Source organism: Mobula hypostoma, chromosome 6 (assembly GCF_963921235.1).
Source record: "Mobula hypostoma chromosome 6, sMobHyp1.1, whole genome shotgun sequence".
NCBI classification, from domain to species: Eukaryota; Metazoa; Chordata; class Chondrichthyes; order Myliobatiformes; family Myliobatidae; genus Mobula; species Mobula hypostoma.
The window spans coordinates 37493374-37520095 of record NC_086102.1 but is presented as its reverse complement, the minus strand read 5'-3'; the positions used below and the strand labels follow the sequence as shown (position 1 = coordinate 37520095).

The following is a 26722-nucleotide window of genomic DNA, read 5'->3' as shown; positions in this document are numbered from 1 at the left end:
GACATTCTGAAATCGACGATAATCTCCTTGGTTTTGGTGACATTAAGCATCAAGTTGTTATCACTGCACCAGCTCTCTAGGTGTTTGACCTCCTCCCTGTACATTGTTTCATCATTTTTGCTGATGAGCCCCACCACTGTGGTATCATCAGCAAATTTAATGATCAGGTTCTCCTTGAATCTGGCTGCACAGTCATGTGTTAGCAGTGTAAACAGCAATGGGCTAAGCACACAGCCTTGTGGGGATCCAGTGCTCAGTGTGATGGAGTCAGAGATGTTCCTGCCAACACGGACTGACTGTGGTCTCCCTGTCAAGAAATCCAGAATCCAGCGACACATGGCAGTGTTAAGGCCAAGCAGCGACAGTTTCTCCACTAGTCTCTGCGGGATGATGGTATTGAACGCTGAACTGAAATCAATGTACAGGATTCTGGCATGAGTGTCTTTGTTGTCCAGTGAGAGAGAACTGTGTGCAGTGTGGTGGATATTACGTCCTCCGTGGAGCGATTTGGACGATAAGCAAACTGTAGAGGATCCAGTGATGAGGGGAGGCTGGCTGTGATATGAGGCTTGACAAGCCGTTCAAAACATTTCATCACTATGGGGGTCAGGGCAACGGAACGGTAATCATTCAGACAGGCTACAACTGATTTCTTTGCTACAGGGATGATTGTGGAGGTTTTGAAGCATCTGGGGAAAATGGCTTGACGAAGGGAGATGTTGAAAATGTCTGTCAGGACATCTGCTAATACATCAGCACATTCCTTGAGCACATGTCCAGGGATGTTGTCGGGACCTCCTGCTTTTCGTGGGTTGACCCTGGCAAGGGTCCTCCGTGTTTGCTCTGGATCAATAATTGGAGCCAGCTGGTCAGATGGTAAAAAGGGACTGGCTCTCCCCCTTGCTGTAGTGTTTGATGCTTCGAAGCGTGCAAAGAAATTGTTAAGCCTGTCTGGAAGAGAGGCGTCGCTGTCATCAGTTTTCTGCCTGATCTTGTAGTCTGTCAGAGTTTTAATTCCCTGCCACATCCGTCTGGTGTCACCTGTGTCACAGAAGTGTCCGTGTATTTTGCCCGTGTAGGCCCTTTTCGCTTTCCTGATCCCTAGTGAAAGTGCAGACCTGGCTGAGCGAAGAGCACACCTGTCCCCCGATCTGTAGGCTGTGTCATGAGCCTTCAGTAGTGAACGCACCTCTGTCATATCTATAGCAAAGGATAGAAAATATTGGCAAGAATTAGTTGCAGACTACCAGCTAGTTGTAATATTGAGTGTGGCATAGAGCAGAAATGTAGAGGTGCATATACAGGAAGTGAGGTAGAGACTTTAACCTACATGGAAACAGGATGATTCAAATTTCCTTTAAGGTAAAGTAGAAGTTGAATGCATGGAACTTATGAGATGCTCTTCTAGTTCAATATGTAGAAGTATCCAACATTTTAAAGTTTTTTTTTTGCATTGAGAAATGGTTTGAATGATAAGCTTGTTCTCAAGGAGAGTTCAGAAGAATGATCTTAATATGATAGATATAAACAGAAAATGTTGAAGTATTGAGCAAGTCAGACTGAATCCGTGGAAAATGAAAGAAGTCATTCTGTTTACTGTATAGATACAAGCCAGATGCACTGAATAGTTCCACCATTTTCTGGTTTTTTATTTGAGATTTCCAGCACCCGCAATTTTTTTTCGATTTTCATTTACATTGGATTTGAAAGTGATTCAGTACAAAGATAAACTCTTAAGTCTAAATGGAGAGTTAGTATCATTGATTGTGAGAAAACATTGAAAGGCGGATTGGTGGATAGGAAATGCTAAATAGTAAAAGAAAGAATGCCAAAAAACAAAGTGGTTAATCTGTGGCTGACCTAAGAAATTAAGGATAAGATTAAACCACAGGATGAACCATATAAAATTGACAGAAATAATGGTTGGCCTGTGGACTGGGAGCATTTTGGAACTTAGCAGAAGAAATTGATAGAGAAAAGCAAGAGAAAATATAAATATAGATCACGCAAACATAAAATCAGTAACTTATAGAGACATGTGAAGAGAAAGGAAAAAGATTAGTAAGGGAAAATGTGGGCATTGCATGAATAGAGATGGTGCAATTTATAATGGGGAATGAAGATACTGTGCAACTAAGCAAGCAATTAGTTTGTATTTGAATACAGAGAAGACACAAAACCTTTTGCATATATTAGAGAATCCAGGTGCTAGTGTGAAAGGGGATCTGAAGTGTTACATAATAAATAGTACAAAATAATGCAGAATGTGGAAGTGGATAAATCCCAAGGATTTTATAATATACATGCCAGAAGTTTGAAGAGATTACTTTAAAGAGAGCGTTTCTGAAGGGTGCAGCAGTAGAACACTTTAAAATACTATTAAGGAGAATAATATGGATTTATGAAAGGTAAATCATGTTTGTTTAATTTACTGGAGCTCTTTGGGAATGTGACTGGAATATATAAGGGGGTATTATTGGATGTAACATATTTGGATTTGCAGAAAGTCAAAATCGAAGTCCAGTTTATTGTCACATGTATAGAGAAAGTAAAGAATGGAATGAACGGATCCTTCTCCGCTTGACAGCCTGACCAATGTTCAAAGCTTATTCACAGGGCTCAAGACAGGAGTGTGATGGAATACTGTCTACGGCCTGGATAAGTGGACTCACGAAGCACAACACCACGCTGGGTTTAGCAGCACACTTGATCAGCACCCTATCCATAGTGTGGGTTTTCTCCGGATGCTCTGGTGTCCTCCCACAGTACAATGACGTGCTAATTGGTAGGTTAATCAGTCATTGTCAATTGTCTAGCGATTAGGCTAGGATTAAATTGGGGAGCTGCTGGGCGGCGTGACTCAAATGGCCGGAAGGGTCTGTTCCGTGCTATATTTCAATAAATTAAGATAAAATCCATTCACACGCTCTACCACCACCAAGCACATTATCAGCAGTTTGTGTTATCAACAGGACACACTACAGTACCCACCAAGACTTCTTAGACAGCAACTTTCATCATATGACCTCTACCGGCTAGATGGACAAGGCCAACAAGACATAGGAACACCAACGCCTAGAAGTAGCCCTCCAGCCATACAAAGGTTCAAAGGTTCATTTATTATCAAAGTGTAGAACTCTGTAACTCTTCTTCTCCAGATAGCCACAAAACCAAGAGACTAAAGAATGGCAGCTTGATCATCAACCCCCAAATCCCTCCTCCCAGCAAAAAATAGTGAACAAATCATCGACCCCCAAATCACCCTCCCTTGCACACAAAACTACCTAGAAAGATTGGGCAAAAAACACAGAACATAAAATACTGTGAGACTGAAAAAAAAGTCTATGGTCCAAGTCCATATCCAAAACTCAGAAAATCTGGGTAGCATTCTTTGGGCATAGCAGCAGGTCTTTCGCTCTCCAGCACCAAGCGATTCCCCTCCCCCCCCCAGTGATCAAAAGGCAGTTCATCACCATTCTGATTTGGAAATACATCACCGGGTCAGAATCTTAGCACTCCCTCCCTAATAGCATTGCGGATATGTCCACGCCTCAAAAACTGCGGTGGTTCAAAGAGGCAGTTCACCATCTCCTTCTCAAACACAATTAGGAATGGGTAACTAAATGCTGGGTCAGCCTGCACACATCCATTGAATGAATAGAAGACAAAATCTGTGACATTCCATCCTTTGTCTGGTCAGATACTAAGATGGATTTGTCTTTAGCAAGACCTAGATAGCTTTAAGGAAAAGGCTGATAAGTGACAGATAATATTCAACCCACACAAAAATAGGGCCTTGACCATCATCAACAAGAGGAAGTCCGATCACTTACCCATGACATTCAGCTTGCTTATCATTACTGAATAGACTCAAGAGTTCATCATTGATGGAATCAACTGGATCCACCACATAAGTACTCTGGCCACAAGAGCAAGACAGCGAATGGGTGTCCTGTGATGAATGATTCACCTTCTGGCTCTCACATTCTAAAGGTTACAAGTCAGTCATGTAATGGAATCTGTGTCTTGGCTAGTGTAACACTGACAACACTGAAGCATCTCAAACACCATCCAGGGTAAATTAGCTCACTTGGCTGGCACTCAATCCACTATTGCAAATGTTCACTTCCTCATGCACCATCTAGCTGGCCAGTGTTGTGGTGGCATCCACACCAGGCATCAAGACGCGTGGTCTTGGGTTCAAATCCGGCTGGATCCTTGCACGATCTCCATCCATGCTGGGTTCAGCATTGAACTAGTAACTTGGCCTTGTAAAAACAAACAAAAATGCTAAAGAAGTGGCGAGGTTTCCACCTGATGTGCCACAAGGCATGGAAAGGAACAAAAACATCTACAAAATGCACTGCAGTTATTCATCAAAACCACTACCATCAAGTAGGACAAGAGCAGCAGGCAATGTAAAGACCACCAAGAGTTAAAAGATTTTCTGATTCACCAGTTAGAAAATACTTCCAAATCTGGGTGTGTTGGAGGATAATAATGATGAGGCGGGGGGGGGGGTGGTTAGTGGTGGGATGGGTTGGCATAGTAACTAATGGATATGTATCTTCATTCAATCTGAAAACAACATTTCACCAGAATTGTGTCTTCTGCTTATTAATTTTGTCGCTACTGCCCTTTATATCCTATGTATTTTTAGTTTTGCACCAACACTCCAGTATTTGCTCTGTGCTGCATGTGCCACAACCTCAACCCTTTGACCTCCCAGATCCCAGGCTCTGACCTACTGATTCCTCCTAAATTTCAAATGAAGTTCCAATCCTCAGCCATACTTCTGGACACTGAATAAAAACAGAACGGAAATCAAGATATATGCTAGCAAGGAAGTGTCAAACCAAATGCACCATATTCTTGGAAATGTAGCCGTTAAGGAATTGAGCCACACAAATTTTATGCCTGTTATTGTTTTCTAGATTTAAAAGGGTAATATCTCCAGTTTTAGTTACTAGGATTTTGTGTATGAAAATAGAGGAATCAAGAAGAACTACAGAAGCAGAGAATATATTTTTCTTTTGTGAAGTACTGACATTCTGATTTCAAAGTAGAGATGACCCATGTTAACAACAGGAATTCTGCAGATGCTGGAAATTCAAGCAACACACATCAAAGTTGTTGGTGAACGCAGCAGGCCAGGCAGCATCTATAGGAAGAGGTGCAGTCGACGTTTCAGGCCGAGACTGACCCATGTTAAATTTATTTTATCAAGTTGATGCTATTTTTGGAGTTACAATACAAAATACCAAGTTCTGTGCTTCAGAAGTTGTACTTTGTGGTGTGAGCATTAGCCATTTGTTCTGGCCGCAAATTAGGAAGTAGAGTTCTCACGAAGCCTGTTTTGTTCCATTGGTGAAATAATCTTGCTCTTCTGCAAAGTGCAGTGTAATTTATCTTTCTTAACAACAATAAATACTGAATCTTGCACAATACACGAGATTATATTGCAAAATAGTAGAAAGGTATTAACCGTGGCAAATTGCAGTTAATGCGCTGAAATGTTCAAAGAATTTCATATGAGCTTTATCAAAGAAAATATGACAATGTCTTGTATAAGGATGTATTAGGACTGATGATCAAAAACTTAAGACAGGGACTGAATGAATATATTTGAAAAGAGAGAGAGATTTAAACTACTTGAAGATCCTTTCCTTCCTGCATAACCTTCCATTTTTCTCTCATCCATGTGCCCAAGTTTCTTAAATGCTCCTAAGTTACCACCAGTCCCGGCAGGCGTTCCACACACCCAACCCTCTCTGTGTGAAGAGTTTATCTCTGATATCCTCACCAAATACTTTCTTCCAATCTCCTTAAAATTACATGTCCTTGTATAAGCCATTTCTGCCCTTGGAAAAAGTCTCTGGCTATCCATGCTATCTATGCTTTTTATCATCTTGTACACCTCTATCTAGTCACCTCTCATCCTCTTTCTCTCCAAAGAGAAAAGCCCTAGCTCACTCAACCGATCTTCATAAGATGTGCTCTCCAGTCCAGGCAGCACCTCCCTGAAGCTTCCCCATCCTTCCTATGATGAGGCGACCAGAACTGAACACAATATTCTAAGTGTGGTGTAACTCGGGTTATAAAGAGTTGCAGCATTATCTCGCAGCTCCTGAACTCAATCTCTCAACTAACGAAGTCCAATACACCATATGCCGTCTTAGCAACCATATTGCGCCCAAAATCCCTTTGTCCCTTCACACTGCTATGAATCCTGCCATTAATCTGGATTCTGCCTTCAATTTCGACCTTCCAAAATAAATCACTTCACACTTTTCCAGGTTAAACTGTGTCTCTGAACCATCTCCAAATGAAGGAGTACTGATGGGAGGGGGCAGCTTTGGTAAAAGTAGGCCTTTTCCAAGGTTTCTTAATACCTTGGCCCATGAAGCCCAAACAAGGTGTGCTGATACCAATCTTTAACAGAAGCCTGACAATAAGTATGAATTTAATTTAGAATGGGTACAAATGGGTGGGGGCAGGGGAGGGTCTTTGGGGAAGACAAGTGGTAGCACTGTATGAGTACGGAAGCCAGGATGAACTTTCAGTATCTTGTTTTGTCTGTGGCTTTCCAATTCAGCCAATTAATTGCAACATTTTTCTGAGTTTGGCGTAAAATATGTTGCACTATGCACTATGTGGATCTAGAGCAAGGAATCTCATCTAAAGGCTTTAAAGAGGCAATCCAACAATGGAAATTGGAGATTAAGAAATGAATGAGAGAAGATTCTTTGTGGATGTAGGAAGAACTGGTCTTGTATATAATAATCAGTTGCTCTACACATTGTTGAGTTTCAGTGAAGAGTCAGCAAGAGATATTCTTTCGCAGCATGGCTGGATGACCTAGAAGATTATTAGTAGGAACATTATGTCATGGATGGGAATGGTAAAGTAAGTAGCTTAATAAACTTGTGCCAGGACAGGGACGATGAGTACAATTGTACGCTACTACAGTATATACAAAGTGACTCACTGGTCTAGGGGTATGATTCTTGCTTTTGGTGTGTGAGAGGTTCCAGGTTTGAATCATGAACGAACTCAATTTTGGGATGGCGTGGCAGCGTAGCAGTCAGCACAATGCTTCACAGTACCAGAGACATGGTTTCAATTCCCACAAGTATCTGTAAGGAGTTGGTATGTTCTCCCATGACCCTGTAGGTTTCCTCCCACACTCCAAAGACATATATGTGAGTATGTTAATTTGTAATATGGGTGTAATTGGGAGGCATAGGCTCAATGGGCCAAAAGAGCCTGTTCTCGAAATAAAAGTAATCACCAAACCTACCTCTCATCTGACTTCTTAAAGTAAAGTTAAGGCACTGTTAGTCTTGCGAGACCATGGATCTGCGCCCGGAAAGTCTTCACTCTCCAGGGCGCAGGCCTGGGCAAGGTTGTATGGAAGACCAGCCGTTGCCCATGCTGCAAGTCGCCCCTCTCCACGACACCAATGTTGTCCAAGGGAAGGGCATTAGGACCCATACAGGTTGGTACCAGTGTTGTCGCAGAGCAGTGTGTGATTAAGTGCCTTGCTCAAGGACACAACACGTTCCCTCGGCTGGGGCTCGAACTCACGACCTTCAGGTAGCTAGTCCAATGCCTTAACCACTTGGCCACGTGCCTACACAATCTGACTTCTTAGATCCCCAGCAAATGACTTCTCATATCCACCTATCTTGTAAGTCATTATTTCATTCTCTTTCTGAGCACTTTATTGTATAAAGCTTTACCTTAATCAGTTACTTCTTAGCTTCCGCTGGTCAGGGTCAATGCATCCTAGCTGTCAAAGCCAATATACAAGACGGTACGCAAGCCAGGGCAGTTCAATATGGAGAGCAAGCTGTTGCCCATACAGCAGGCTCTCCCTCTCCACACAGCTGATGAATCAAAAGGAGTGACAGAGACTGATACAATTTGGAACCAGTGGCTTTGCAGGAGGTACCTGTCAGCATTGAACTAAATGTTGGACTGCCTGAGGGACTCCAGCTCCGATTTTTCCTCTGGGTTTCCCCATGAATAGGTATAGTCACAAGGCAGCGGAGGTTTGAAATTAGAGTTTTCCTTCTCCTGGATGAACTGCTAACCACAGCTGATGAGCGCCATTTGTCTAGAGCAATTGATTTTAAGGTGCCAGTAACCTGCATTTGCCCTTTCTCCTGTCAGTAGAAATGCTTCCGTTGGGCTTAGTAGCTAAGCCACACATAAGGCCAGGAGCTCGACTTGGTTGTCGGAGGGTACTTGAGACGCACACCATTGGGAGCATTAAATAGGTAGTGGGACCTCATCCCCACTTCTACCCCTGGCTATAACAGCCTTAAGGAACCACTCAATTACTAAATCTCTTCTGACTAGGCACTCTCACAAAATGTGCTAGATCACTTAGTAAGCAATGAGGTGTGCTTGTTTCCCCATTTCAGCAACCACAAATTGAATATGACATTTCAAACCCCACATTTACATGGGAAATGCAATAACAACAGATCCACGGCTCCCTTGCAACCTCCATGACATCAGAGACAGAGATGCTGGAACTTCGAGACACTTGGAAATAAAATTAAATGTCAGCAATCCACACATCAGACAACATTAGATTACGTTGAGGACACAGAAAATACTGGAAATATTCATTTGTAGAGAGAAATACAAGAATTAGCATTTCAGGTCAACGGCCCTACTCTTTCTTGCTATATCCTGTTGTGATGTTGACTGTCTCAATTTTTCCATTCTACTTAATCACTCTAACCAACGCCCCTCTGAAATTGGAGCATTTTGTGCTCTGAAGACAAACCCCAATATTTTCATCAAAACCGCTGACAAAGGTAATGCTATCATTGTATGGCATATTTACCTTTACTTTGCAGCCCTCTGAGATCTTCTTATAATCATTCTGGACATCTGGGGAAATGCGATCTGTGTTAGTGTGGGAAACACTGCCCAGATAGTGTGATCATAATCTAGAGATATTGTTATGTCTTTTTCTCATATGGTCATATAATACTCTCAGGCAAGAAAGTCTATTTCCCCATTATGTTTGGAGATCCATTGTTGCTCTTAATTTTTTCTTCAGTAATTCAGGATTGTTTGTATGTGTCTAGAAAGTCCATTCTTTGATGATTTTCTTAATATCAGTATTTTAAGTATCTTTTACTAGTTTGAGCCGGTCTTCTTAGTAGACAATATAATTAAAGTGGTACTACATTCTAACTTTTTCACATTATTTGTTATCTACATAAATTAGTAAGATCCCCCCCCCCACACACACACACACACACGCCCCTTGGGCTCCTCCTTTTCAGGATGAAAAACTTGTTTCCCAAATTTTTCCTTGTTTTTTTTTGTGATTTATTTTTTATTGAATTTCATCATCAAACAAACATTTCCAAAAGATGTATTTCAGATACTGTACATGTATATCATATAATCATATTTGTCATAAATCTGCACATAATATTTATCTGAAGTATACACTTATAGAAAGGAGAGGAGAGAAAGAACAATCAAAAGAAGAAAACTATGTACAGAGTAGGGAATGATTTTTTTTTACAACATATTCATTGACTTGTGAGAATAAAATCAGACCTATGAGGTGTTATGTAGTTAAACCATTTTTTCCAGTATGAATAAAATTGTTCCAACTTATGATTAACAGATGCTGTTACCTTCTCCATTTTGTAAATGTCCATTGTAATTTCCATCCATACATTTAAAGTTGAGCTCTCCTGTGATAACCATTTCCTGGTAAGGGTCTTTTTACCAGCCACCAGCAGTATATTCATTAAATATTTATCTCTTTTCAACCATTCTTGAGGTATATACCCAAAATATATGGTCTTACTCTCTAAGGGTATTTCACATTTAAAGGTGTCTTGTAGGGCATTATGTATCCCACTCCAATAGTCCTTAATAATGGGGCATTCCCAGAAAATATGATAATGGTTTGCACTTTGATTTCCACAATTTCTCCAGCGAGCAGGGCAGTTACTATTATAATGGGATTTCTGAGAGGGTGTAAAAAAATATCTTATCAAGTTTTTCCACCCAAACTCCCTCCATTTCTGTGAACTGGTACACTTCCATTGATGCCTCCATATTACTGTCCAGTCTTCCTCAGATATTATTATCCCTCCTTCCTTCTCCCATTTTGTTTTAATGTATGAAGTTGAATGTGTTTTAAGATTTGACAAACCCTTATAAATGCTTGAAATTATTCTACTACCGTTGACTGAATTATATGCTTTTCTAAGTAGCTCTATCAGACATGTACTTGCTTTGGTTACATTTTTAACTGTCCTATTAACATACTGTTGCATCCGTAAATACCGGTAAAAGTCTTGTTTTTCTAATAAGTGTTTCTCTTTGAGCATTTCAAAACTGAACAGTGTTCCTTCGTTCACTATATTGCAAATAGCTGTTATTCCTTTAGCTGTCCAGTCCTTAAATCTAGCATCCAGTTTATTTGGCGTAAAATCTGAGTCATATGCACACCATTTAAGAATTGCAATGTCTCTCTCTAGTTTATATTCTTTTATAATAGTTTTCCATATTTTAAGAGTCCATTTCACCCACGGGTTGTCAATATTATTTATGTAACTTTGTTGGTTGTTATCAGCCAAAATTGCCTGTATGGGGATGGAAAGTACCCTCTCCTCAATGTTTTTTCATTGAGCGTCAGCATATCAAATTTTTTCTTGTAACTTAAGCTTCTGACTGAGCAGGTAAACCCTGTATATTCTCTCTGCACTATTTCCAGAGGTTGAACCTTCTCAATGATAAGAATTGAGCAGAATATGTAAGTAACTTTACTAATGCTGGTGACAATGGTGAAAGATATAGCTAGTTCTTCCTTTGACTTGTATTCCATTGTTTAGGTTATACTCTATATCAAAATCACTCACAGTTTTTGCTATATTGCCCACTTTGCTTCTTTGTGGAAAACTTCCGTCCTCCACTACTAAATCTATGCACAGGTTAAAACACTTAGTTATATATAAAAAAAAATTGCTGAAGGAAGGCAGCATCTGTGGAGGAAGATGGCATTTTGGATCAAGTTTGCTTTTTGCTCCATATTTCAGCATCTGCTGTCTCACTAGTCACCATTAATCCATTCTGGACTGTGTCCTTGATTCACAGAGGTGCCCACGTTTACATTACCCACAAACTGGGTAGCACAGAAAAGCTGTGTTTCTCAGTATTTCCTTCTTCATTGACTTCATCACCCTGACTACTAGTTTTTGCAATTTAGCTTTTTTTTATCATTACTCAAATTTGCACTTGAACTGATAAAGTTGCTCTTTGCTTGTAATTAACAACTAAATACTGTAACATTCTCAACCTTTTTTATTCAATAGTTAAAACTGAAAGCTCAGGAGAAAGAAATAAGATTTCATGTGTGAAGCAAAGAGAAGACATGAGAGAAAACCAGACCCAATGTCTGCTATTGCATCACTCCCGTATTTTCATGGAAACATCAGCAAAAAGGAATGTGAAACTTTACTTGGAGCAAATGCGACTGATGGAAGTTACTTAGTGCGGCAGAGTGAAACAATCCCTGATACTTTATGCCTCAGTGTCTTGTAAGTAACAGTGTGATAAACGTAGTTTAATTTACAAAATTAATATTAATTGAAAGGTAAAGTAACATAAATGGTCAAAGCAACACACACAAAATGTTGGAGGAACTCAGCAGGTCAGGCAACATCTATGGAAATGAATAGATAGTCAACATTTCAGGCCGAGACTCTTCTTCAGGTCAGAGAGGGAAGGAGGAAGACGCTAGAATAAAAAGGTGTGGGGAGGGGAAGGGGAAGGAGGCGAGCTGAAAGGTGATAGGTGAAGCCAGGTGGGTGGGAAAAGTCAAGGGCTGGAGAAGAAGGAATCTGATAGGAAAGGAAAGTGGACCGTAGGAGAATAAAAAGGAGGAAGGGACCCAGGGTGAAGTAATAACCAGGTGAGAAGAGGTAAAAGGTCAGTGGGAAATAGGATAGAGGAAGGTGGGGGGTGGGGGGGAATTTGTTTACCAGAGGGAGAAATTGATATTCATGCCATCAGGTGGCGGCTTTCCAAATGGATTATAAGGTGTTACTCCTCCGCCCTACAGTGGTTTCATCTTGGCACAACAGGACAGATATGTTGGAACGGAATGGGAATTGGAATTAAAATATTTGGCTACCAGTAAGTCCCGCTTGTGACGGATGGCGCAGAGGTGATCAACGAAGCAGTCCCTCAATTTACGACAGGTCTCCCTAATACATCGGGAGCACTGGACTCGAATGATGACCCAGCAGGTTCACAGGTGAAGTGTTGCCTCACCTGGAAGGACTGTTTGGGGCCCTGATTGGAGGTGAGGGAGGAGGTGAATGGGCAGGGGTAGCACTTAGGCCACTTGCAGGGATAAGTGCCAGGACGGAGATTAGTGGGGAGGGTCTGATGGGCAAGGGAATCACAGAGGGAGCAACCCCTGCAGAAAGCAGAGGGGAGGGTGCAGCAAAGATTTATGTTTAGTGGTAGGATCCTTTTGGAGATGGCGGAAGCTGTGGGGCATAGCGTGTAGGATGTGGAAGCTCATGGGGTGTTAGGTAAAGACAAGAGGAGGCAGGAAAATAGGGTGAGCACAAATGTTCTGGAAATGGAGGAGATGCAGGTGAGCGCAGCATCAAGAGTGGAGGGAGGGAAACCCTGTTCTTTAAAGAAAGAGGGCATCTCTGATATCCTGGAATGGAAAGCGATGTCCTAGGAACAGATGTGGCAGAGGTGAAGAAACTGAGAAAAGGGAATAGCATTTTTACAGGAGGTAGGGTGGGAAGAGGTATAGTCAAGATAACAGTGGGAATCAGTAAGATTATAAAAGATGTCAGTCAACATTTTGTCTCCAGAGATGGGAACAGAGAAATGGAGACAGGGGATGAAGGTGTCAGAGATGGGCCAAGTGAATTTAAAGGCAGGGTGGAAGTTAGAGACAAAGTTGATAAAACTGACGAACTCAGCATGAAGCAGCACCAATGCAGTTACCAGTGTTACAGAGGAAGATTTGGGGAGTATTACCAGAGAAGGCTTCAAACATGGACTGTTCTACAAGGCCAACAAAGGGGCAGACATAGTTGTGGACCATGCAAGTGCCCATAGCTGCTACTTGAGCTTGGAGGAAGTGAGAGGAGCCAGAGGAAAAATTGTTCAGGGTGAGGACCAGTTCTGCCAAACGGAAGGGGAGGGGATGGTGGAGGGGAATTGGTTGGTTATTTTGTCAAGAAAGAAGCAGAGAGCTTTGAGGCCTTCTTGATGGGGGATAGAAGTGTATAAGAACTGAACATCCATAAAAAGTTAAATTGTTTTATGAAAGTGTTTTATGGTTTCAAAGTAGGACAGACAACTTTTTGTTTTTAATCACATTTATACACATCGAAGTCTGACTGCCACATTTCAAGAAGTGTGCAATACCATGAGAGAGGATTCAGGAAATTTGTAAGGATGTTGGCAAAATGAAGTTTAGTTAGAGAGAACTGGGTAAATTGTATTATTTTCTTCAGAATAAAGAAGGCAAGGAAGAAATTTAGCTGAGTATTTAAAATACTGTGAAGCCAAGACAGGAAGAAATGAGGAATTATTTCCCTAAGCAGTGAAGTCAATGAATATGGAGCATAAATTTAAGATAATTTGAAAGGATTAGAGGGAAACAAATGAAACTTTTTTTTCCTTATTAGGATCTGGAAATTGCCGTTACAATTTATGATAGAAGTGTAAACTCTCACCACATTTAATAAGTATCTGGTTGCACCCTCATCAAAGTTACGGACCAGGATTTTCTTTTCCTTCCCAACCAAAGGCAGAATGGCAATTTGTGGCATCCATTCCAACACCCTGGCTAATTCAGTATGGTACTGGAAATTAAATCTAGGACAGTTCTACTCTCCATACCTCTGTTGTGTTACTACCCCTGTTCGAGTACTTGCATCAGAGCTGTGTAACAATTCAATGAATTGGATTTATTCATTAATATATGGACTGCAGTTGTAACTTTTTTTTAGATTAGATTAGATTACGAGGGCACGCAGTCCTCTTTCATTGTCATTTAGTAATACATGCATTAAGAAACCTTGTGTTGTCTCTGGAATACGACTAAGTAGTTTTGGAGATTAGAACATACAACATGGAACAGTACAACACAATACAAACCCTTGATGTTGTACAAACCTCTTAACTCACTCCAAGATCAACCTTATGCTTCACTCCCACATAGCCCTCCAGCCCTCTTTTATCCATGTGCCTATCTTAAATCTCACTAATGCATCCACCACTACCATCACCACTAGCAGGGCATTCCATCCTTTTACCACTCTCTGTATAAAAAAACTTACCTCTGACATCATAACTATACTTTCCTCCAATCACCTTAAATTTATGCCCTCTCGCATTAGCCAGTTCTGCCCTGGGAAAAAAATGCTGGCTGTCCACTTTTTCTATGTCTCTTATCATCCTGTACATCTCTATCAAGCCATCTCTCACCTCCTTCACTCCAAAGAGGAAAGCCCTAGCTCAGCCAATCTCTTTTCATAACACATACTCTCAAATCCAGGTAGCATCCTGGTAAATCCCCTCTTCACCTTCTCTAAATCTTCCACATCCTTCCTATATTGAGGCAACCAGAACTGAACACAATGTTCCAAGTGTGGTCTAACCAGGATTTTATAGAGCTGAGCTGCAACATTACCTTGTAGCTGTTAAACTCAATTCCCCAACCATTGAATACCAACGCACTGTATGCCTTCTTAACCACCCAATGAACTTGCTCGGCCACTTTGAGAGATCTAGGAACGTGAACCCCAAGATGCTGCTATTCCTCCATGCTGCTAAGAATCGTGCCATTAACCTTTTATTCTGCCTTCGAGTTCAATCTTCTGAAGTGTACCACTTCACACTTTTCTGGATTGAATGACATCTGTCACTTCTCAGCCCAGCTCTGCATCCTATCAATGTTCCTTTGTAATCTATGACATACTTCTACACTATCCACAACACTATCCATGTCCATATCACCTCAGACTTACTAACCCACCCTTCCACTTACCCTTCCAAGTCACTAATAAAAATCACAAAGATAGATCCTTGTGGTCATCACTGGTCATCAACCTCCAGGCAGAAGACATAGCATCCGTTACCACTCTCTGCCTTCTGTGTGCCCATCACTGATGTAAGAGCCACTGGTCTATAATTACCAGGATAATCCCTTTTACCTGTCTTGACAAAGGCATAACATTTGCCTCCCTCTAGTCTTCTGGTACTTCTCCTGTTGCCAGTGATGATGCAAAATTCTTCACCAGAGGTTCAGCAATCTCTTCCCTCACTTTTCTTACAAACCTGGGGTGTATCTGTCCAGTGCTGGGGACTTATCAATCCCAATGTTTTTCAAAAGTTCCAGCATATTCTCTGGCATCATCAAGGCAGTAGAGGAGGTCGTGGACCGACATGTTGGAATGGGAATGAGAAGTAGAATTAAAATAGGTGGCCACTATGTAAGTCTCCCTTTTGTGATGGATGAAGTGAAGGTGCTGGAAGTGTGCACTAGTCTACATTGGGTCTCATAGATGGAGAGGAGACCACATTGGGAGCACCAGATGCGGTGGAAAAACTCGACAGAGTTGCAGGTGAAGTGTTGCCTCACTTGGAAGGTATGTTTGGGGCCCTAAATTGCCCTAAAATTCTGTAAAAAATTTACAATGCTTCTTATCTGGGCATGGATGAATGAATATATTTTTATATACCTGATGAGAATTTTCAGTGAATGCATAGTGTAACTTAAATGATAATCGAAGTGTTGGGATGACTGGTTTCAATTCAGTAAATGCAGGCTAAATTTCAAGTCAAGATTTTGTTTGATGCTAAAGCAAAGACTTGACACTCTTAATTCAAATTCATTTTTCAATCAGATGGAGCCTCAGTTCTCTCGATTTACACATGATTTACAGACAGACATGTAAAATGAGCCTTTTTTTTTAGCTATTTCCTCCAAACGTGAGTTGTGTAAAATAAGAACCCTATTTCCGACCTGTGTTTGAGTCGAGTGAGATTCTGCCCCGGCTGAGGTCAGACGATATATCTTCTCTTGTGATGTTAATGGTTTACAGTTCACAACCGTATATCTGAACATTTCACCCTGACCAATTCATAAGCAGAATTTGTTTGGGTGCAATTAATAAATGTTATACATTAAAAATTACAATGTTTTAAATTTTTTTTTAGCTTTAGTAAAATTGTATATACATACCGTATTTTCAAAGATCGTCATGGACAATTTATGATTCAGGTAAGAAAAGTTAATGTTACTTAATTATAGTTAAAGTTTTTTTTTTCTATTTCTGACTGTTACTTGATTACCAATAAGGTTCAGTTGGAAATTTGAGTGAAGCTTCATCCAAACAAATGAGTGGTGGCGTATTTTGGGAGGACAATGGCAGTACACTTTGGAGCATTGATGTACAAAGTGATCTTATGTGAATAAAAACTAAATAATGAACACAATTTTTTAAATTCATATTTCTTGAGGTTTTTAATTACAGAGAACTGTGATACAAATTGTTTACAGTTTTGTAATGTGGGCGGTTCTGGGTGCCACACTATAGAAAAGGTGTGAAGCCTTTGGAGAGAATGCAGAAGACGTTCATCAGGATGTTGCCTGGATTGGAATGTATTATCTACAAGGAGAAATTGGACAAGCTTGAATTGTTTTCTCTGGAGTGTGGGAGTTAGAGAAGGGCAACTTGATAGAAATATACAGAATTATGAGGAGTGTGGATAGGATGATAGTAAGTCCTTTTCTGAGGATGGAAAAGCCTAATAGAAGGTGTAGTTATAAGGGGAGAAGGTGAAAGTTTAAAGAAGATAAGCAGGTCATTTTTTACATGGGGATTTGTAGGTATTTGGAAGGCAATGCCAGGGGAGGCTGTAGAAGCAGATATGATAGCAATGTTTAACAGGCATTTAGACAGATACATGAACAGGCAGGGAATGGAGGAATATGACCACGTGCAAACAGACAAGTTTAGTCAGATTGGCATCTTGGTTAGTGGACATATGGCGAGCCTAAGGGTCTTTAACTGCAATTGGATGGGGTGGATTGCTGTCACATGTACCAAGATGCAGTGTAAAACATTTTTTTGCATGCCACCCATTTCAAACAGAAATACATTGCGGTCCGAGAAAGGGAAAAGCAATAACAGCAGGCAGAATATAGTGCTACAGTTACAGAGAAAGTCAGTGCAGTGCAAGGGTCATGACAAGGGAGATTGTGAGGTTGATAGTCCGTTTTATTGTACAAGTGGTCTATTCAAAAATGTTATAACAGTGGGATATGACAACTATTCTATGTTCTATGTTTATGAATTCTTCTCATTGTGCCAGCTAGCTCAGTAGATTTCTTTCCCAAGGACATGGGAGGATTGTTCATCCAAACCTAACCCCTTAGAAAGGAAGTCTGCCTTTAGAAAACTTCCTAGGACAGTATGAATCAGAACCTAGAAAGAAAAACAGAAATTAATCAAGGATAAACATCACCAGAAAGTTGTAAACTTGAAAAAGCCTGCAGATGCTGAAAATCCAAAGCAGCACACACAACATGCAGGAGGAACCCAGCAGGTCAGAGTGGGGAATAGAGCAAGAGGGAAACAGGGGGATTATTTTACCAGGATGAGAAATCAATATTCATGCTATCAGGTTGGAGGCTATCCAGACAAAAATATAAGGTGTTACTCTAATTTACTGAGGTGGTCACAAAGGAGACTAATGAGAGGAGTACATTTGATACAGTTTGATTTTAGCAAGGTATTTGGTAAAGTTCTGCGTGGCAGACAGAATAACAAATGGAAGTCCACAGGATTCAAGAGAAAGTGGCATTTGGATATAAAGCTAAATGCAGTGGTTGGCAACAGGGTTAAAAACCATATAGGTGTTCTTATCAAGGTTCCGTAGGGCTTGGTACGGACACATTTGCTTTTTGTGTTAGCTATCCATAACTTGAACCAAAATGCAGGAGCCGAAGAGTCATAGTGTAATGCAGCCCAGAAACATGCCCTTTGGCCTAACTTGACAATGCTGAACAAAAAGCCCATCTGAGCTAGTCCCATTTGCCCACATTTGGCCATATCACTCTAAATCATTCCTATCTAATCACCCGCCAATGTCCTTTAAATGTTGTTATTGTACCTGCCTCAGCCACTTTTTGGCAGCGCGTGGCATAAGTGTACTGGCCTCTGCTTGAAGAAGTTGCTCCACAGATCCCTTTTTAATCTTTTCCCTATCACTTTAAACCTATAACCAGTTGTTTTTGATTACCTTTTCCTCAGAAAAATACAGTGTGCTTTCACCGTATTTATGCCCCAGTGATTTTATACACCACTATAAAGCCACATCTACACTCTAAGGAATAAAGTCCAACCATTGCCTATAACACAGGCCCTTGAGTCCTGGCATAAATGTTGAGTCATGGCATCTCATAAATCTTCTTCGCACTCTTTCCATCTTAATGATATCTTTCCTGTAACAGGATATCCAACACTTGGATTGCATTTGATTGCATTTCTTACTTTAATGGCTAGAAGATCCATTTTGTTGAATTGGAAAGAGATCAACCCTCCTACTGTATTTCATTGGTTTTCACAAACTATGGTGTGTTTAAATTTGGAGAAAATTAGAAGTGCGGTTTATGACCCTTCCATTAAGTTTGAAAAAACCTGGAGGCCATTCATTCAGCATTTTCATTTGATGTAATTTGATCATTTCCAAACTTGTTTTATCTCTCTGTACTGTTGTTGGGGAGGAATTTTTAAGTTGTTAGTTTTGCCCAAGTCTTTTAGTTTAGTTGATTAATTCTGCTTTTCTTTGGGGATGGGGTTTGTTTTTTTTTTGTTTTGTTTTTTTTTTCTTTTTCATGGTTTTTTTCCAGTTTTTTTTTGCTTTGTATTATCCGTTGTCAGTTCTACATGATTGGGAGCTTTGTTAATTTACACTATTTGGTTTTGCAATTACTTTTTTAAGTGTAACAATGTATCTCCTACTATTTGTATTATTGCTATGTTTTGTTTCTATATTTTGAAATTAATAAAAAAGGTTGAAAAAAAAGAAAGGATATCCAACACTCTACACAATAGGCCAGGTATGATCACACCAATATCTTGTACTCAATGACCTGACTGGTGAGGTCCATGATGTCACTTTCAGGGAACTATGTACTTGTGCTCCTGGCTGCCTCTGTTCTACAACACCATCCAGAGCCCTACTATTCACTATGAAAGTCCTACCCTCATTTGACTTTTAAAAATGCAGCACATCACACTTATCTGAATTTAGTATCATTTGCTATTCTTTAGCGACTTATCTGGTTGAGAAATACCCCCTGTAAGTTTTGATCATCTTCTTTACTGCCTACAACACTATCTGTTTTAGTACCATCTTGTTAACCACACTTTGTGCATTCTCATTCAAATTGTCTATATAAATGATGACCACAATGGGCCCAGCAAAATTCCCTGTTGCACACCACTACAATCCCAAAAGCAACCTTCCAACTTCATCTTCTGATTCCATCATCAAGCCAATTATGTATTCATTTAGTTAAATCTCCCTGGGTACCATACAATCTAACACCCCGCCCGCCGAGACCAGCCTTCCATGTGGCATCTTGTCAAAGGCCTTGCTAAAGTCCATATAGATAATGTCCACTGCTATGCCCTCATCAATCTTTTTTGGTTATCACTTCAAAGAACTCTAATCGATATGTGAAATGCAAAGTGATAAAGAAAGTTGCAGATGAGGACATCGTGGTTAGATTGTGCTGAATAGCAAGTTGTAGTTTCCTGGTTATCAGTGGATTGCTCTGTTAGGCACAAAAAAACGGCAAATGGATGCATTCCAAAGGAATGCGAGGTTATGCAGTTGGGAAGAGAAAGCCAGACAAGGATATGCATGGTAATTTTTTTTTAAATTTGAGAAGGATCTTGGTGCATGTCTACTGATTCTGGACATGTGGATGTGATGATTAAGTATGCATAGCATTTTAGCCTTTATTGGCTGAGCCATCAAATAAGAGAACAGTGAGTAGTAAGGACACAGCTTATAAAATGTAGACAATTATGGGCAATGCACTACAGAGATATTGTGATATTATCTCAGATGGTGTACAGGAGATTTATAAGATGATGCCAAAGTTAGAATTTTTGACATAAGAGGTTGGCAAGGCATATGTTATATTCTTTGAAACAGTATGAGAGATTTAATCATTGCACATATGAATGGATTGTATGAAGGGATTTGTGAATAGCCCAAAAAGTCCTCTTTTGCCTGGCATGAACATGGTACTTACATCTGTACTATAAGTAAAATATTTGTGATCTTATGACTCCTGAGACCCAGATCAGAACATTTCACCAATTTTACAAATAGCTGTCCTGGCACTTATGCCTTTTCACTAGGGTTGAAGACGTCGCAAAGTATCCACAACTATAATTTGATTCCTTTGTTCTTGTGATGATATTCTATGGGACCCAGTTTCTGGATCTGTTACTTTTTTATATTTCTATAAAGCAGATTTTGTTTAACCTTCAAAATAATTGGATCAGTCACACTTCTGGAGTTTCAAGAAAACTGTACTGACAAAATGAAAAAATGCATCAAAATTTTATTAAGCAGTAGATAAAAATATCAAGATTTAGCTGTTCTAAAATGGTTGTTATATCTTAAAATTAAAAATAATTGAAATACTGAAAAGGTTAGGCTACAACTGTGGGAAGAGAAACAGTTAACATTTCAGATCAAAAACTCTTCATCTTTAAATTGATGCCTCAAAAAGATAATATGGCCAAGATAGTGTATACTTTAATTTTGAGCAACCACAGACCTATTAAAGGATTGAGGATAAAAAATTAGATCTCACTGACAAGTGTATATGGTTAGCTGCCCTTTGTGTGCAGGCAAGGTTCTGTGCAAGTGAATTTTAGTCACATGGGTGTAATAGGGCAGTGTGAGCTTATTGGGCTGGAAGGCCTGTTGCCATGCTGTATCTCCTAAAAAAGAATGCAAAATCATTCTTCAAGAACAGCCACAAGTTAAGAGCGGCTTAGGCTCAAATTCGTTTTCTGCATCATTAGTGCACCTAATGCAGATCTTTAAAATTAATACACCTGATCAAATTTATCTCTCGTCATACCCTATCCCTCTTTTCCAAGAACAAACCAATATTCTGTACAACATACAAGTATTTTGAGTTTATTTCAGGTTTCCAGGGTTCATGATTTTGATTTTTATCCAGCCCAATTGAATACTAATGTAATATGAAGGCATTACTTCTGTTTTTTTTAATGTAAGCTATTAGTCACGGGTGATCAGATTATTTAATATTTGCATCTACACTGAGTGGCACCTCTTAGGCTATCATCCAGATTGTAGATGGCTTACTTCCACCGCAATTCTGTGTGTTCAGAAGTGGCTAATGAGGCCAGTGTAAAAATTGCAGACACCTTCAGATGGGACAGGTAGTGGTAATAGGTGAGAAGGTTTATTCATTTCACAACTAATGCAAGACCTGTCTGTATTCCTGATACACAGTCTTGAATTTCTCAATACCTTTCTAAACTTCCTACTCCATTCATGGGGCAGAGAACCCCAAGCATCACTGAGAATAGTGAAGATCTTTAAGCTGTGAACAACAGTATATTGAATCATTCTCTGTGTCTACCCGATAATATCTTCCCATGACTAAACTCAGAAAAGAGTGTTTGGTTTGGGAGACTGTTGTTAGGTATCTGAACAGGTAAATTGGTGCAGTTCACATTTTCCTTTAATCCCTAAGTAATGTATTGGTGGAATACAGTGGAATACAGTATTCATCTCTCTGCAAGAGTACAAAGAAAATATATCGAATTAAGCAGATCAGATGAACTGAAAACCATTTGCAAATTGATGTGTTTCTATGGACTAGTAAGGAAAGAGGTGGATTCCACTGGTGTGCAGAAAGAGAAAATACAAACTGTTCTCTATCAGTAACATTCCTCAACTGAACAATCTTTCATTTGATAAGTTCAAATTAATCTTGAAATTGTAATATATTATGTATAAAGAAAATACTTTATAAAAGAGCACATTTTATAAAAGTTGAAAGCAGAAGGTTTTTTTTCACAAAGGTAGCAGGTATTACATGGTGAATTTTATATTTGTGAAAGAGGCATTAAAAGAGTTTGATCATTTGTAAAGGGGACCAAATATATTTCTTGAAATATTTCTTTTGGCTGTGGTTTTCAGTCTGAAAATAACTCTTTGAGGTTGACTATATAGTGAAAATGTATAATTGTACCAAGTTTTTAAATGGATGCATTGTTACTTTCATTGTACAGGCTGGATTTGGAATTAAAGAAAAGTTCTTCAAACACCTGCCAGATTTAATTGATTACTATAAAAAACCTCACAAAGGTCTAGTGACACATTTGCGTTACCCTCTGCAAAGAAATAAAGTTATGACAGAGGATGGAGAATGCTCAAAGACTGTCTATGAGGGTATGATAAGATTTTACTTTTTTATTTCTTATAATTATAATTTTTATATATAGACTACCAATCTGATGAAAAAATAAATGAATAAAATCAATAATAATTCTTATAACTGACAGTAAATATTACAATACAACATTTAATAAATTTCTGCACACACTGCACAAATATTTCTGCACCTATTTCAGGGATGGATATATAAAAAAACCTATTAACTTGTTTCATGGTTCAATGTTATGTCAGAAGCAGATTCCAAAATGATTAAATACATGCTCTCTAACAAGTGTTATAAAGATTCTGTGTATTTTCCATGAAAAACACAAAGTTACATTGTTATCTGCTCAGTGACAGCAACAAATTTACAACTGGGTATAAACTGTTCAAAGACAGCAATCATTAAAGGCTGGAGTGGAAAAAAAGTAAAAATTAACGTGCAAGACTTGCTATCATTATATACACTCTGTGGCCACTTTACTGAGTATACCTGTTCAGATGCTTGTTAATGCAAGCATCTAATTAGCCAATTATGTGGCAGCAACACAATGCATAAAAGCATGCAGACACGGCCAAGAGGTTCAGTTGTTCAGATCAAACATCAGAATAGGGACAAAATATGATCTAAGTTACTTAGAATGAGATCAGAGGAAATTAGCCAGACTGACAGGAAGGTGACAGTACTTCAAAACCATGTTTACAACAGTGATATGCAAAAGAACATCCACTGAAGTGGATGGACTATAGTAGCAAAAAACCACAAACATACATTCGGTAGCCACTTTATAAGGTACGGGTAGTACCTAATAATGTAACTACTGACTGTACAATGTCTAATGGTTAGTTATAAATTCCTTAACTAAATTAAATTAATTTCAGAAAAATGGAGAGATGGGATTAAAAAGCCTGATAGAGAAATGGAGGAAGATTGCACAACAGTCCACAATCAACATTTAGGAACTTTTCCTGTACTCACTGACAGACTTCTCAAGTACTTATGCTCTTTGCTTTGCCTTGAATTTGTTACTTTTTCAGGAAATATACATTTTGATGAGCTATGAAAGAAATACAATTAATGAGGTTAGAATGTTTTGAATTTGTAGTTCTATTTTCAAAATAACAATTTCACCATCAAAAAGTTCAAACTTGAAAGGGAGGGGTTCATTCAGTCACACAGTAATGTGATAATAATATGTGTCTACTGTCAGAACCAATGAGTTAGCATGGATCTCATTAAACTCAGGAAGGAAATGAAACCGGAACAATGCAGGAACAGAAATCCATGTTGCCAAATAATCTAAACTCCATACAGTTTCTTCCTCATTTATTTTCCTTTTATTTTGCAGAAGTTGAAGATGCAGATTATGTGGAAGTCCTTCCTTAATAAAAATAACAAAAAAGAGGCACCACTGACTTTTCAAAATCCCCAAAATCCACTGGCAAGGCAAGTTCATTGATGACCTTCCTATGGGCAACACCCCCAAAAGTTAAGCTCTGTTCATGTTCATTCAGCTCCAAATGGGTTGCTTGCATGCTCAACACCGGACTCCTAAAATATGGCTCTATCGTGAGAAGGAAAAGAAATGATTTAGGGATAATCTCAAAGCCTCCTTGAAAAATGTTGCATTACCACAAGCTCACTGGAACCACGCGTCTCTGACTGCTCAAAATGGAGAGAGGCATTTGGGGTGACCTTATGTCTGATTGTTTGCAACACGTAGAAGGTCAGCCTAACTGCAAACGATGTGATCCACCTCCCATACAACCATTTAAATGCCACATCAAATACTTATTGCTTCAAAAGCAGCAGAGTCTGTGGGACCAATGACAGCCTCATCAACCATCACAAGACTCATGGAATTGGAGTGGAAACATGTTGATGTCAATACCATGGCACAGATTAAGGTGAATAAATTAGTGCTATGTAAGGCCTAGAAATTATTCTGTCATCTGTCACATTTTCACACAGTATCTAAAGTACACTTGCTAAAATACATTCCACTGCTGGGGAAACTGAAAGTGATGCTCTTCAAGAATATATTAATCTTCAAACTTGGAATCAGAATCAGGTTTATTATCACTGGCATGTCACGAAATTTGTTGATTTGTGTGTGGGAGCAACACAGTGCAATGCATAAAAGATAGTGTACATTATAATAAGGAATATGTGCAGGTTGGTTGTCCACCATATCCAACCGTGACAGGAGAACCGAGAGGGAGAGTTTTTACAGCGGAAAAGCAGTTTCACTGGAGCAGTTCCACTCCTTCGACCTCAGAGGTCCAGATCCAGTGGTATGAGTAGTTGTCTCAAACTGGGGACAGTAGATGACCATGACTACTTCTGTGCTCTTTGTTCTCCATGAAGCATTGCAGAACCATCTTCCTGGCTGCTGGATCTCATCCACCCAGTCTGCTGGAACTGACTTCACATGCTAGGACAGGCAACGTCAGTATCTCACTGGGGTATGAGGCCTGCTGGCTACCCTCACCTGGTTTAGCCTGCCTATCAAAGTGGTGTACCAGGGTGTGGCCGCTGCCACATGCAAGCAGCTACTGGGAGCCACATGGGAGAGCTAAGTGTCTGGTGGGGACCAAGGGTGAGTGAGCTGCCCCAGAATGGACAGAACAAGCCCAAATGCCCCAAGAAATCTGTAACGTAAGTAAGTACTGCAAAAAGAGAGCAAAATAGGGAAGTAGTCTTCATGGACCTTTCAGAAATTTGATGGTGGAGGGTAAGAAGCTGTCCTTAAAATGTTGGGCATCTTCAGGCTCCTGTAGCTCCTCCCCAAAGGTTATAATGAGAAGTGGGCATGTCCTGGATGATGAGGTTCCCAATGACAGACCCACCTCCTTGAGGCAGCACCTTTTGAAGATGTCTACGATGGTGGGGAATCTAGTGCCTGTGACAGAGCTGGCTGAGACGCCATCTTCCTGCAGCCTTTTTCAATCCTGCTCATTGGAATCTTCATGCCAGGCAGTGATGTGAACAGTCAGAATGCTCTCCATGCTACTCATGATGTAGCTCATCTAAACTGGCCTTCCTTTGCTCAGCACTGATTTGTTCCCCGCCTCCTCAAACCTCTCCCCAAACCCTTCCAATCTTTTTCCTATCTACTTATTTTCCTCATCCTCTTATTTCTATCTTACCTCAACCTCCTCCATGAGTTTCTTTCAGCATGCCTTTAAGCCCCTCCCAATTTATCTCTCAATAATATTTTACCCCAGTAAAAAATTCTAACCCTTACAAAAATTGTCCTCAAACTCCCCAGTTTTCTTCCCATCTCCAAATATTCCCTGCCCTGCCTTTGCCTTTATGTGGATGGTGAAGAGAGACAATCTCTTCCCATCCCTCTATTAACATGGGAGGATATTGGAAAAAACGCCTTTTGTGAATATCTAAGAGTGTTTCTACCACATATAAATGTTTTGGTCATCATATTTGGAAGTACATATTGAGGTTTCACACAAAATTCATTCAAGTTCCCTTATCCGGTGACTTCTCAAGGTACATGATATAGAATTTAAAGGGCTTTGGCTGTTAGTTTGGATTGAATAAGAATGATTCACATACAGTAACTCACAACATTCTAGCTTTTCACCTTTTTCAGTAGATAAGTTACATTTGTTGTAAATAAGTTTAAATGTTTTTATCAATCTTCTTTCAAATTTTGTCTGAATTAAAAAATGCTTAAAGAAAGCAATCTTATCTCTGCAAACTACTGGTTTCAGGTGTTGATGAGTTTCATATAAATTATTTTGGAGTTCTTGCAGATTATATTAATAAAAATATATAAAAAAGTGGCCCTCTTGTTGCCATTTGTTTCTCTACGATGACTTGTCAATTAGAAGTAAAAACTAAATTCATTAAGCTACAATCTTCCATCAGGACTGAACATGCAAAGGGGAGAAAGCTAGTGTAAAAAGTTGCCAGGGAGGAGTGAATGCTAACCTGTCTAGTGACAGTTCAGGAAGGGTTGATGGACAGGTAGAGCCAGCCAGGGGATGGAAAGCTGGAGATAATGGGAGACGCTGAGTGATGAGATGGTAAACAGAGCAACACACACGAAATGCTGGAGGAACTCAGCATCTATGGAAAAGAGTGCAGTCAACATTTCAGGCCGAAACCCTACAGCAGGGCAGGAGAAAAAAAGCTAAGGAGTAGACTTAAAGGGCGTGGGAGGGGAGAGAG

At 39.7% G+C, this 26722-nt stretch overlaps 1 protein-coding gene across 1 annotated transcript in view; it reads left to right on the top strand.

The window, feature by feature from the left end:
• The window catches only part of si:ch73-264p11.1 (uncharacterized protein LOC100000923 homolog), a 30997-nt gene extending 4703 nt beyond the window's left edge, over positions 1-26294 (top strand). The window contains exons 2-6 of the mRNA XM_063049840.1: positions 2617-2785; positions 11361-11585; positions 16246-16309; positions 22386-22545; positions 23880-26294. Coding sequence (XP_062905910.1) covers positions 11398-11585; positions 16246-16309; positions 22386-22545; positions 23880-23917 — 450 coding nt within the window. The 5' untranslated portion in view covers positions 2617-2785; positions 11361-11397 and the 3' untranslated portion in view covers positions 23918-26294. The remainder of the gene's footprint in view (positions 1-2616; positions 2786-11360; positions 11586-16245; positions 16310-22385; positions 22546-23879) is intronic.
• Positions 26295-26722: the final 428 nt, after the last annotated feature.